Genomic DNA, 14,460 nt, shown 5'->3' on the forward strand with positions numbered 1-14,460 from the left:
CATAAACCTGAAACTTCGTGAAAATAACAGTTTAAAAAATAATTTAAATGACTACAACAAAATGTATATTGATGTTACATAAAGTACAGCACCAGACACAAGAGTATAGACTTATTTAGAAATGTTCTTTTTTGAAAATGATTAAATCTATTGTCAATACACCATGACAATAGCCTTCATTTTGTGTTGAAAATGTAACGTTTCATTCAGTTTTACTAGCGTTACTTAGTGTATTAGTTGCTTTTAAGATTCGCTTTAACTTTTACAATGTAGTAGGCCCCTAATGACCCACATCTATGGTGTTTACAGCGACCAATAATGCCTATTTATTAGCCTGATAACAGTCGAATCGGGTGCTCTTGCTGCCATCAGTGGTTAACACCTCTGATGCATCGAGTCACTGAGCTTCTGAAACACCGTTCTTGCAGGTGGGTCTGATCCAGCTGCTGGCCACAAGCAGCCAGAGGGTCTCACAGGTAATCTTTGAACTTCTAAAAGTTGAAAGGATTAGACAGTGTTCCTTTTGGACCTCGTTAGTAACAGCAAAATACACATTTGGTCCGACCAGTAACAACAGTGGATATAGAACAGTTTTTATTGGTTATGTGTCCTATTTTAAACCACTGGTTTATGAATCATCTATTTTTTCATCTATCATCTACGTGCTGGGTAGGATGGTCTCCACACAGTTGTAGGTCCAGTCCTGTCTCTCATTGATGGGAAGGATGTGTTGGCACACCTAGAAGTCATGGAACACAGGATCTGTGTATTAGTATCCAAAATACCATATAGTCATTTCAGTGCATTGTACCATCATATAAATTATAATTAAATGTTTTCTTATTCAGAATGAACAATTCAAGATTTGAATGTCGTAGAATGGAAAGTTTTCAAAGTTGTGATTTTTTTCTTGTCATAATAACCAAGAAAGGATTCTCAGAAAGCCTTCGTACCATTTCTTTTGGAAAATATAATTGCTACAAACCACCATAATGTAGCACAACACAACACGAAATGGAAAAACATTTGCTCTAGTGAAAAGTATGACTATATGAAATATTAAATATGCTCTATATGCTCTTTTGTTTAAGTTATATAGTCATGTCATCATATTGTGGTGTTTGTTATGTGTATTTTGAGTGTATTAAATTAAAAAAAATTAAAAAACAAGACTTCATACCATCTTAGTCCTGGCTGGCACCTCGACAGCAAACACACTCATGCCTCTGCTGCTGCAGCAGTTCCTGCTCTGCTCGTTATTTACATGGACCGTCACTTTCTGGTTGGCCTGCAACACAAAGGGTATGGTTTATCCGAAGTGAGCAAGGACAGAGGGTGTCGTATATGCTGTACAGATTGTAAAGCCCCCCGAGGCAAATTTGTGATATTTGGCTATATAAACAAAATTGACTTGACTTGACTAATCACTTCACTAATCAGCTTTCTTAACTTAAAATCACGGAAATATGCAGAAATTGGCTACAACAGCAAAACAAACAGACAAGTAGTCTGCATATTAAAAGGGGAGTTATGTGCTTTACCGATATAAAAAATATAAATGAACAGATAACCTTATGCTAATCTAAGAAAAAAATTGCATCTCCATGTATCAAAATGTTGCTACATTTGGACACAACTGCAGATGATGGATGTGTTTACAAGACAGTGCTACAACCCACTCATGAACCTTCAAAGCTGCTAGTGTCACTGTAGTTGAATTGTAAGGCAATGAGTTACAGGTAAATCTAAAATAAAAAAAATGAAAAATCAACACTCCATGAAAACTAGATAAACTGCATACCAATGTCAGCACTTCCCCTGTTCAGTAGTTCCTTTATATCACCAGATCATTCTTTCTGAGTAGCTCCTGTTGCTATGAGAATCACTACGATGGCTGCATATCAATTACAAACAGGGTGAATGGTTTCTACAACCATACACTGTAGACACAGAGTGTATTATATACCCCTGGAAAGTGTTATTATTATCAGATACTCTCAATACAATACACAAACAATCAGATGCTAGTGAGTAATACTGTATAGCATTTGTTAAATAATAATAATCATTATTTCTGCATTTTCTTTTTTTTGATGAATAGCACCTCTAAAACCTTTATAAAGCAGCTTATTCACTTACAGTCTTCACTCTTTCAAAGTTGGACTACCACCCCCTAGTGGCCATTAGGATGTACAGCAATTTGACAATCACACTGAACCAGGAGCATTCACTTGCCTCTTTGCAATACTACTGAAACTATATAGGCAGCTTCACATGACACTGTATGTCCTTGTGTCACATTTTGGATATCTTGACTTCAGAAGTACCTGCACAGTTAAATCATCGCTCCATCACAAAGTCTGTTGTCTACCTTGTTGGCTATGAGGGAGGAGATCCTGTGTTCTCCTCTGTAGGTGTAGATGAAGAGGTTGTCTTGTCCCCTCAGTGCTTTGGCCCCTGTCCTGGCTGTGATGGACTTCTGGAGGGCCTGGTTGTGAAGCTTGGGCCCTGAGTCCATACTGAGTGTCTGGATGGATGGCTGAGTGCCTTCACAGTGTACATCTATCTGGAATGGACAAGCCTGACACAGTGGGGGGCAGAGGAGTTAATTCAATTAGTTAGTAGGATTCAAATGGGATATTGAAAGCCTGTGTGTGTGTATTACAACCAGTGCTTTTGCTATTATCAAGCATTTGCACTCTGAGGCTTTGATCATGGAAATCAAGTGAGATAAACAGGAATTGAGAGTCAATTCAGTAGCAAGTTGTGGCTTATTGAAGGTTGCAATGCATTTTCTTATAGTATAGTGTCAAATGTAAGCCCTAAATTGCGGCATATTAGGAAAACGTCATGTCATGTCACATTAAAACTGATTGAAATCTGTTTTTACTTGCCCAAAATCAAATTGCCTTAATGGATTAATAAAGTTGTATTGAATGGAATTAAGCGAGAGCAGATGTGTAAACCATAGACTGTATATAAAGGAAGTGTTTTTTTACCTAATAAGTTTGGTTTTAATTAGTTATCTGATGTTATTAGTTATTTGATGAAGCCAAACAGTTACCGTGGTGCTAACGTGGCAGCTAGGTGGCCGTGCTCGGCTCATGATTGGCTCAGAAGCTTGTGTGGGCGGGACCTTGATACCGCAGCTCCAGCTCCCCGATCACTACAGCGCAGACTCCAAATGACGTCAAAATCTCAAGATGGCAGTTTCCGTATCCGGGATATTTTGGCTTCATTTTTGTACAGTGGGAGGAAGTGGAGACGCGCCGTCCATCTATATATATACCGTCTATGGTGTAAACTTACGTCTTCTAGCTCCAGCATTCGGTTGTAGCCCATGGCTTCCAGGGTGACCCACAGGTCTGCAGGGTCTCCATCTTTCTCCGTGGCCTCCATCAGGTTCAGCTCCATGAAGCCCTGCCGTGTCAGCTGGTTCTTCCTCATATCAAAGTTCTCTGAACGCCACAGCAAAAATAATGAGAGCCATAATGGAGCCATAATTTTACGTACATGTAACACTGTGTATCAGTGCCATAATGAGAATGATCACCTTTGCAGACAGCCCAGGCATCCCTGTCACATTTCTCTCCACTGGTCCTCAGCTCAAAGAAATTGTACTCCTCCAGACTGAGCAAACCATTCCCATCCAGATCGATCACCTCAAAGATGTCAGACAGCACCTCCCTGTGGCACAAAGGGAGCAACACAGAGAAATGTCACAGAGGACCCAGATAGCCTCAATTCATTCACCTGACCATCTTTCCACTCATGTATCCATTCATTCATGCATCCATTCAACTGTTGTGGTGGCAACGGAGCCAGAAAAGCAGTCCAGACTTGGGTGCTTCAAATTACAACTAATCAAACTGTCCTCCATACTGAAAACCTGAAGACGTTAATACTTTATACATTAACTACTGTACACGCATACACACACACACACACCTGAGCTCCCTGGTGAGGTCCAGTTCTCCGGTGTCAGTCCGGTAGACGAGCTCTACAGATTTGTTCGAAAGGCTCTTTTTGCTCTTTTTCTTTAGTTTGCAGCCACTAGTGAAGGGAAGCAGGTAGTAATTCCCAGCATGCAATTCTCCTTTCCAAACATACTTCTGTGGGAACAAAGGAGGAGTAGCAAAGTGAGTTAAAAACACTGAGCGCAACCTGGAATGTAGCACAATAAAGTTTCAACTTCCAGTGGACCTACAAACATTTTCATCTGTCATCCGGGGATAAATATTTGATGCAAAAGATATACACACAAACTCCTCAATTAAGCATCATTGGGAATGATTAAAGATTTAATACTGAAGATGAGCAAATGTTACAGTACACGTACGTCTCTCAACACACACACACACAAACATACTTCTTTGTCCTTCGACTCAGTGAAACACACTAAAGTTGAGTCCTCTTTGGTTTCACCAGCTGACATGACAAAAAGAGCTGTGTCCACTGTCATCCATGGAGAAAGCTTGTCTGAAAAATAACACAAGATGACACAAGATGCCATACAACATGTTGTACGCTTTGTGGTAAACACAACACAAACAAAAACAAAATCACATATTCAATACAAAACTATACAAACCTTTGATATAATGTATAGTACAAATAACTGAATATAAGCTTAATATATGCAGGCTTATGTAGTCTCTTCTGATTCAAGAGATCTTTTACCTTTGTCTTTACTAAAGCACATATATATATCATATAGGAGTAACCATCACCTACATCAATCCACTATCTGCTATTGCATGCTCTAATTTTATGAACTGAACTGCACCGTCTTCTTGTTGTTTGTCATACATCATCGTGCACAGAGTTGGAGCGCAATCTAGCACACGCTGCCACAAATAAGAGTCGTTGTGTTTTCGTTAGCTTAGAATGAGCCGTTTATATCTACATACGGAGTGGATTCTCCTCACGGAGCCGGCCGCCATGTTTCTAAAGTAGCCCAGAACGGACAAACAAACACTGGCTCTAGAGAGGGCCATTCACGTTTTCGTGTCAGCCACTGTAGTTCTCCTACATGCTTGGCACACAGGAGAAGCTTCAGTTGCTTGTAACCTGCAACCTCACCGCTAGATGCCGCAATATTCTACACACTGCACCTTTAAAACTGTGCAACTTCACTGTATGCCACTAAAAAACAGTGGCGAAGCCATGGTGCAGGAAGAAGTTCAGCAAGAAAATTGAAATATGGGACTTCCAAGTAATGAAAGGGCCGAGGTCTAAATCCAGAACCAGCTCCAGAGGTGTTTCTGAACCTAATTTCGGACCTCCCTAATCGGGAGAGCAAGAAAAAATATAACCCTGTGGCCAATGGGTTGATCACTTTTTAACCATTCTTTTGATTTCTGTTTATGTGTAATAATATAAAACAGTGCCAGTACCGGGTCCGTGGCTGAGGTTGAGTGGTTGGATGGTTATGTAGACGTTGGTTGTCTGGGGGACGTGAAGCTGGTACTGCAGAGAGCTGATACTCCCATCATCCTCCAAGAAGAAACAGCCCTTCACAGAAATGTGATGCCACTCCTGGAAAAAAGGATAGCATTTCTTCTCAACAACAGTCCCACCACATTCATACAAACTGATATAGAGTGCCTAAGCTTTATCAGAACTAGACCCAGTTGTTTGCTATTTTAAGCTCTTTGTACATACAGTATATTAAGTTATATTTTATGTGTGGTCTCTGATGAGATCCTGACACAGTCCCAACAAACTGTTTTGCTGCTTGACAACAAAATGCATTTATTCATTCAACAGAAACCCAAACTAATTTGCAGTTCCTATTAAAAGGAGGATTGATCTTGTGACAGGGGAAGTATATCTTGGCATGAAAATGTGAATTAAGCAGTCAATCATAACAGTGAGGTTGCTCACTTGATTAACAGAGAGTGCCGTTGTGATAATTACCACTCCAACCTTCAGGGGGCATATTCGTTATTACACAGTTTGTGTCGGCTCAGCAGCATGTAAACACTTGTTATACTCCTGCTGATCCACAGGAGGGCAGAAGAGTCACACTGTGTTTCTGCTGACGGCTGAAGTAAATCTCCCTCTAGGACATGATGTGGCAAATTGGAGTCCATTTAACTTTGATAAATACAGCCTTTTCAATCTTGGGCCAGCGCTCATTCAAAACTATCAAGAGGCTACTTTGGCGATATTTATGAATCCTAATATTTCTCTCATTTTGAAACCCTGTTGTTCCTTTTGTCTGGCAGCACAACTGAAATTAGGTCATAATTTGAAATTGAACAGGAACATCAAAACAAGGAAGTTTTCCTTCCACTCATTGGAGACACATTAAGTGGAAACACAGTTGGTGTGGACACACGGTAAGAGGACACTGAGGGCCGGGCGAGCCCAGAAAAGGCCATATATCCTTTTAGTGGACAAATAAATCACCAAGTTAAACAAAGAAAGTACCATAAAGACGGAGCGTGTAACTCATTTGGAGAAAAGCCATTTTCTCAAAGTATTTATCTTGGGCTGGGAGAGGCATAAAAGATCAAACCATAACACTTCAGTGGTTTGTCCAGACGATATTAAATGAGGGAAATAGCCATGGGCACCCATCAACTGCTTAAAGACATGAGAATTAATGCCCCCATAGAGAGAGGGTCAGCCTGCAGACTAATACAGGCGCTGTCACCGACTCCGGCCACAGGTCTGATTTACTGAGACGCAGAGGGTCGCAGGACACCGAAGCAGCCACAAACACAATCACACACACACATTTAAACCATGACCTTTACCTTACCTTATATAATTCTGACCCATTTGTAAAGACAAATCCTGAGAATAAATAACATTCTTTACTAGTTATGTTTGTATACATGACGACAAATTTGCATCCAACAACAAGGCACACATCCACACATTCACACCGCTACAAAAACACAGCCTGCCCTCCACCCACCTCCTCCCAATTATCAGCCCGCGGCAATATAGCAGCCAATATAACAAGCAGAAGTTCCCTCAGAGGTAATCTCTGGACACACATTCTTTCACCTCGATGATGTCTGGCCCTTTCCAATCTCAACACAGTGCCTGGACCTGAGAGATGGAGCGGGGGGCTGTTATTTCTATTCATTTAATTATTTATTTTTCTTGCTGTAAAGCAAACCAGCCGAGGTTAAGCCAAAAAGAGTGAAAACAAAGAGCGTGGGATCAATACGGTGTATATCTATCCACCAAAAACACTAGGTACCAGTGACACTGGGAGAGCACGGCCCTCGCTATTATGGAGTCTCTCACTGGAGCCCACATACGAAGATTTCCAGGTTTTCTCAGCGATGGTACAAACAGTTCATCTATCAGATTCATAATATAACATGTTGCTTATAGAATATACTGCAAATCATGTAATGGATGAGCTAACACTATAAACCCCTGTATTAAATTCAAGTTACTGTCATCAAATGCTATTTTATAAACATTAGTAGACAGGAACCAAACTGGGACTAAAAAGGGAGCTCTACTTATGTTATTATTTTATTTTGTTTGGTATAAGAAAATGGTCTTCAAACTTAGTCTTTCATGGGTGACTGAAAAACATGAGCTCGGAAAGATAAATAGGGGGGAGTGCTGATCGAACATTTTGGGTTCTCTGAAAATTTTTTGACATTTCATCAACTAAATGATTAATCAGTTAAAGCTGCAGTCGGTAACTTTGAGCAAATATGATTAAAACAAATATTTGTATAAAATGTGACAGCAGTGCATGAGACAGATAATCTGAAAAAAATCATGTTCCTCTAGTGTCCTCCTGTGCTCCTAAAGGCATCTGCATTAGGCAACCAGTCAGAGCTGAGGAGTCTCTAAGCAGCTATCAATCACTCGTGAACAAACTAGGCAGCGCTGATCAAATATGAATCAAGAAAGTTTGCTCTGGCCGCTGGTTGGTGCTTGGTTTTGGCTCGACTGTCAACATGGCGGTCGGGTCACAAACTTTCTAATTTTTACAGCTAAACAGTACACTACGAGATGTTTCTGAAAACATTTGAGGGGAGAAATAGGCATTACAGTAACAGAATCTTGATTTATATTTTGCATCAGCGCTGCGTAGAAGATTAGAATTTGTGAATGATTGACAGCTGATCAGAGACGGCCCTGCTCCAGCTTGGCTGTGATTGGTTGTTTAGATTCGGGCGAGGTAGAAATAGTAGTAAATTAGGTGCACTAGGAGGAAGCAGAGAAACATGATTTTTCACATATTATCTGTCTCATGCACTACTGTCAGGATTTAGTGACAGTTTTAAAAAAATAACTTTTTATCATATTTGCTCGACGTTACCAACTGCAGGTTTAATCTGAAATAATTGACAGATTAATTGATAATGAAGATGAGATAAATTGCAGCTCTAGGGTTATTATGGCTATAGGGGGGGTTACCTGTAAGCCTGAAGGCTCTGGCATTTTGCTGGCCTTAGTGCAGCTGGATGTCATTGTGATTGAGTTGGACAGGGACGACCGTCTGCTGCGAGCGGAAGGGGGACGGGAGGATGATCTGCTGTCTGAGACACACATAAAAACACATATCACACAAAAACACATGCTAAAAATACATCCAAAGTTGTTATATAATCAAGTTGCTGCAACACAACAGAACGCTCAACTGACTGTCTGACAGATGAAGTGCAGCCCTCCTCTCTCCCAACAGTAAACACACTTTCAAAAGAGAGATGAGGTGCACAACATAATTGACACAGTAATCTGTCTTCTCAGAAGTCCATCTCAAGTTCAAGTGAAGACGGCTACTTTGCATTTGGGCTGTGAGGTAGTGTGATCTCAAGTTCAACTCCCTTTTAATTAATTACGGACGCCTTTTAAATCACAAATGGCATAACAGCAGCCTCTCAAATCCATTATCTCGCACAACTTTTTCCCGTGAACTCTAATTGAAGCCAGAAAATATCAATTCACTAATGAGGGGTCTGATTGTTTCCAAGCCCGGGAAATCAAGATGCGAAGTAATGCCATAGGCTTACAAGCAAATTACCGTGGCAGAGAAATAAATAGACCCGCTGTCGTGGTATTTGGGATGGATCTATTTTGTATTGATGGCAGTATTTTAATCTAGAGGGCCAAATTGTGTGAATGTGGACAAAGGTGCACTGAAACGTGGCCTAACAAAAGCTTCAATGTGAGTTTATAGCCAGTATTGTTTCAGCACTAGTGGTTTCCTGCTGCTGGAAAACTGCAAGAATTGAACTAAACAGACCAATTATCAGAGAAACACCACGACAGTTCATCAATTGGTCTGCCAAAACATGTTAGACACACAACACCTGATACCTGATAATTAATCCGTATCTCATCAATTATTTGTTAAACAATTAGCCAAGATTACCCATCTCCCATAACATATTTCTCAGTGTTGCACTGCTTTATACTGACAAATGTAAGAGCAAATGAGCAGTCCAAACTGTTTTTGAGCTCCAACAATAACCCATTCAACATGTGCGCTCACGTCGCATCTCGTGTTGGAGCCTTGTTAAAATGTAGCGGGTATAAATCAATACGTGGGAGAGGCACAATAATGTGATAATCCCGACAACTATGTGGGGAGCTCATTTGTTTTTGCAGCGGTGGTCGACTGGGCCCTCCTCTCGACCACCGTCTAATCCCTCATCATCTCCCCAGTGAGAAGTGGTGGAATCCTCCGAATCAATAACATGAACATGGACTGACCACTTAAATCAACCCCATCTATCTTCACACTGTGGGCCTGTCCCTGGCTCGCTCATCCAGGATCTCTGTTCGAAATGCTGCCTTTAAAGTACAAAAAAGTGGATTTTTACATCCACCTTCAACTGGCTGAAGGTGCTGTCTTTTACACAGAAAAAACTCTGGTGGTTCAAATATCTACGCTTGTGGAAGGGTGAAGCTGGACGTGATGCCAGTCGTTGTTTGTTTAAGCTATGAAAACATATTGTTTGGCAAGAGCACCGACTCCAAAGCCATAGTTGAAAGGCAGCATTTTTCATCGGCGTAGACGGAGCTTTTGTCAATCTCTTAATGGCAGAAGTGATTACCCAAATCACAACGCTTTACAGTCTCCTCCCTCCAAACAAGCCGCCCTAATTGTGCGGCTATTATGATGTATGGACTGTCTTAATGAGGTGATTTGTCACTGGGGGGAGTGAAAAATCGATCAATAACAGAGCTATTATTTATTCATCAAAACTAATCGGTGAGGCGTATTGGGGCAAGCGGTGTGTATGGGTGTGCAACTACGAATTGGAATCTGAAGTATACATGATGTGCAGCTACTTTGGACCTGTAGATTGTGCCGCACAAATTGCCATTAGGTTCTGGAGTCATATACCAATACGATATTAGCATTTCAATGCAAAAAAAAAATCTGCTTTATATATTTTCTCAATATCTGGACACTGAGTAGTGGACGTTGATGCAAACAGATTTTGCGAACACATACAGTGCAGAATTCTGGGATATACTACAGAGTAACTATAAGAGGTCATTGATGTCATTAATTTTCCTTTAATGTTCTTCTGTCTTGTTGTCCCTCTTTTCAATGTTTGTTAATTCATATTTGTGACGTTGATGTTTAAATACGGACGGAGAATATATAAAATATAGTTAGAAGTTACATATAAATATGTCAGTTTTATGTTTTGTTGTGTAAAGTGTTTTGGATGGGAAGAAGAGTACTTATGAGGGAGATAAATGGGAGAGAAAAGAGTAAACATATTTCCTTGTGGAATCGCTCTTCATGTCTTTAATAAAAATGTATTGCAAAAAAACATACCTTTCATACTTGACTGCTAAAATTCAGTCATTTTTAAGTTGGATTATTCTGTCCCTACATGTTGTACCTTTCTTGAGTGTGGTGTCTGAATCTCCCCGGGGTGTTTCTGGAGGCTGAGGAGGAGTCGCTGCCGCTCGTGCTGCTGCTGATGATGCTGATGACACTGAGCTCTTCGGAGGGCTGTATGACTGACTGCCAAAGTTCTGTCTCTTCAGCTTGGCATTAGCCTCGAGCCTCTCCAAAGCAGCCATCTGACACTGCTCTGCTGTAGACACAAGCAATCTGCAGAACTGACCCATCTGACACTGCTCTGCTGTAGACACAAGCAATCTGCAGAACTGACAGCAAGAGGAAACCAGTGGTGAGAGCATGATACATGAAGATGTTGTGAGGCAAACAGAGGGACAGAGATGCTTATGTCTTGGATGGAGGTAAACATATGACACTAAATAAAGATAATATTGGAGCAAATTATAGGAGAGCTAAACTGTTCTTCTCTTTGGCAAATTTTCTGTGCCACTTTGTATTGCTGATTCTTCTGTATTTTATGTGGATTCAATTCAACTTTGAGGAAAAATATTTTGAAAGAATGAGACAGAGCATTAATATAGCAGCAAACAATTATTTGCCATGTAAAGATATAGAGGAGTTATGTCTACTTGAGCAGAAAATGAAGTCGCTCTCCCTCTTTGTGTGTTGTAATCCGAGCTTCTCTGTGCTTTGTTGATATAGCCGGGTCGGCCGCGCATGCTGTTAGTGCGTGTTAGTGTGCCCTACTGGCTAGCTCACAGCCGGTTATAGTAGGCTTGCCGCGTTGTTCGGGCATACACCGATTACATAACTTGCAGCATCAGAAGTCGCTTCAAACTTGTCTAAACTTACTTCTGCATAGTCCAGTTTGCCGTCTTTGTTGATGTCAGCCAATGAGAATACAGCATTCACCTCTTCAGTGGTCATTTTCTCTCCTCTCTAGAAGATTCAACATATTTTCTTTAGTAGTAAAAATAACATAATATTTTTATTTCATTTGAGCATGAGCCAAACAGTGATTTTAACCAGTTAATGTTTAGGCAGCCTATATCTGTAATACTGAGGTAGCTCAGTTGGCTGATTGTACAGAATCACCCAACTCACTCAAGATTAACAATTTTAGCCCAAAAAATATATAAGTAGACAGATCTCTCTACAAAATGTCTTGGCTACTCACAGTGGTAAGGGCCTTCTCCAGTTCACTGTGTGAGATGTAGCCATCACCGTTTACATCCATCTTTTTGAAGGCTCTCATCAGCTCAGTTTCCTCAGTTTTCTTCTCACTTTTAAGAATCTCACAGAAGTCATCAAAGTTCAGTTTGGATGTTCTCCGGGTCCAGTATTTACTGAGAGTTGCATGGGTTGGATTTCTACCGGCCTGCTGGAGAGCTGAATAGGATACATAGGAAAGAACATTGAAACTACAAATAGCAAAGACTGATGACAACCAACAACAACAACAATCCCTTTTCAAATGACATGTACATGCACATTATTTAAGAATTTAAAATCCCCACAATGAGTTGCTTTTTTTCCCATTAACATCTGTGCCACTGATTCCTACAATAGTTAACCACTCAACATGCACTTCTCCCCTTTTGTTTCTCCTGAAGTAGCTTTAGAGGTTGGAACAAATCATCTTATTACACTCTATCTCAGACGGTATCACACATATTCTGTAACAACTTATTCCAGCTCTTCATCACAACTATGTGATATTTACAGTGAGTTACTTAGGTCAATGTTTAGGTGCACAGCATGGCTTCGTAACGACTGATCCACCATTAGGTCAGTGGAATTTAAGAGTTTAAAGGTCCCATAATATGCTAATTTTCAGGTTCATACTTGGTATTTATGTTTCTACTAGAACATGTTTACATGCTGTAATGTTAAAAAAAAACTTTATTTTCCTCATACTGTCTGCCTGAATATACCTGTATTCACCCTCTGTCTCAAACGCTCCGTTTTAGTGCATTTCAACGGAATTGTGTTGCTAGGCAACAGTTTGGGTCCATGTTTACTTCCTGTCTGCTGATGTTATTTACATACACTGCAACAGGAAATAAACATTTAGAATGTTTGTTTAAAACTGTGTAATGATCTAAATATTGTACATTTGTGACATCACAAATGGACAGAAATCCTAACGGCTTGTTTCAAACGCACAATTTCTGAATACGGGCTGTGTGTATTTCTCCGTATATTGAGCGTTTTGATAGTTTCACAGTATTTATATATCACTTAAACCTGCTTTATAATATAAAAGACATGAAAATCTCACTTTTTACGATATGGGTCCTTTAAAGGGGAAATCACACCATAGAAAATTGACATTGTCCTCTTCCTTTTTGGACAATTTAAGTCAACATTTATGAACACAGACAATTGTCTCTCCAAGCTGGAAATTAGAGCATCAATGAGAGATGTCATCAGCTGATACCATTTGTAGAGCGATCCTGAATTAGTGGCCGGCTGTGGGTTTATAGTATATTTGGAATATCGCATAAAATTTAGTTTTACATAGAATAGAAAGCTTTATTGTCATCGTATTAAATACAACAAAATTCACAATTGCCACTTCTGGTCAGTGCTTTAAAACAAATACTTGACAAGACTAAACGAGGCAGATAAAACATTTCACAGGTAAAACACACACAGTTATAAAGCAAATAAAACAGGTAAAGTATATGCAATAAATAAATATAAACAGAAGTGTTACACTAGAAGTATAAAATATAAAAATAGATGTCATGTAAACAGAGGTAATTGCACTTGTAAAATAGGCAGGGTAGATGCAATAAATAAAATGTAAACAAAGGTAGTTGCACTTGAGGTGTATATTGCTCAAGCACATATTGCACAGACAAATGTAAGACATTGTAAAACTGCAGGGCTTTCAGTCGTGATATCCCAGTAACATCCCCATGACTCCTAGTGTCCACGGAGTCATCATATATATATATTATAGAGACAACATGAGAATGAAATCTATCGAAAAGACAGTTTCCTTGACACGTAAACATGGTAATAGTTAGTTATAATAGTGTATTAAATGAGCTTACCACGACATAGCTGCTGTTTGGAAGCGATGTTTGTCAAACTAGATGTGAACACAGCCAGGTACGTGGCTCTGCAGTGCCCGTAGAAAGCCTCCTCTTCATCAGAAGGACGAGGTGACTCTTGAAGAGACATCTTTGGAAGAAGAGATGGTTACCCTGGTTACCGTTTAGCTTAATCAGCTAATTTAGCATCCTCCAGCTCTTTAAAGCAAACCAGTCTGATACGGCGGCTAACTTAAGATATACTCTATTATTTCTACTTTTTCATCACACCGTAACTACCATGCAACATGTATTAATGAAGCAAAGTCGCATTAAGCAATGCCATTAGACAAACACCGTTGCTATCTTGCTCTCTGTTGCTAGGGAAACAACAACTTCCCCAGTGTACACCAAAAACGACACGAAAGAAACAGATATTAACTTTTCCAGTTCCTGATTAAAAACTAATGTCGTATTGGACCATTTGAGGTGATTAAAAATAAACACAGTGTTTAGAATATAACATAATGATTTATTATTGATTTATATGTTTATTTTGTTTTTGTAGTGTTGTTCGAATCGGGTTTTTTTCAATAAGGCGACATC

The 14,460-nt window shown here is 39.8% G+C and overlaps 1 protein-coding gene across 2 annotated transcripts; it reads right to left on the reverse strand.

The window, feature by feature from the left end:
• Positions 1–574: 574 nt before the first annotated feature.
• Positions 575–14,139, reverse strand: efcab7 (EF-hand calcium binding domain 7). 2 transcript variants are annotated; one of them, XM_074634917.1, is made up of 13 exons: positions 13,876–14,139; positions 11,991–12,202; positions 11,666–11,752; positions 10,851–11,073; positions 8,404–8,525; positions 5,397–5,538; positions 4,370–4,479; positions 3,949–4,112; positions 3,554–3,687; positions 3,310–3,458; positions 2,372–2,581; positions 1,181–1,288; positions 575–739 (listed from the first exon to the last, which is right to left on the reverse strand). In XM_074634917.1, the coding sequence occupies exons 1-13, from the start codon at positions 14,003–14,005 to the stop codon at positions 659–661; spliced, it is 1,872 nt and encodes a 623-aa protein (XP_074491018.1). In that variant the 5' UTR covers positions 14,006–14,139; the 3' UTR covers positions 575–658. The 2 variants fall into 2 exon arrangements, with proteins under 2 accessions (XP_074491018.1, XP_074491017.1); XM_074634916.1 differs by having other exon boundaries at positions 10,851–11,121.
• Positions 14,140–14,460: the final 321 nt, after the last annotated feature.

This window comes from Sebastes fasciatus, chromosome 5 (assembly GCF_043250625.1).
Source record: "Sebastes fasciatus isolate fSebFas1 chromosome 5, fSebFas1.pri, whole genome shotgun sequence".
NCBI lineage: Eukaryota > Metazoa > Chordata > Actinopteri > Perciformes > Sebastidae > Sebastes > Sebastes fasciatus.

Coding starts and splice junctions, on each gene's coding strand:
- efcab7 (XM_074634916.1), bottom strand. CDS start 14,005: ATGTCTCTTCAAGAGTCACCTCGTCCTTCTGATGAAGAGGAGGCTTTC. Junction 11,753..11,990: donor TGGAGAAGGCCCTTACCACT/GTGAGTAGCCAA, acceptor TGAATCTTCTAG/AGAGGAGAGAAAATGACCAC. Junction 3,688..3,948: donor GACCTCACCAGGGAGCTCAG/GTGTGTGTGTGT, acceptor TTTGTGCCACAG/GGAGGTGCTGTCTGACATCT.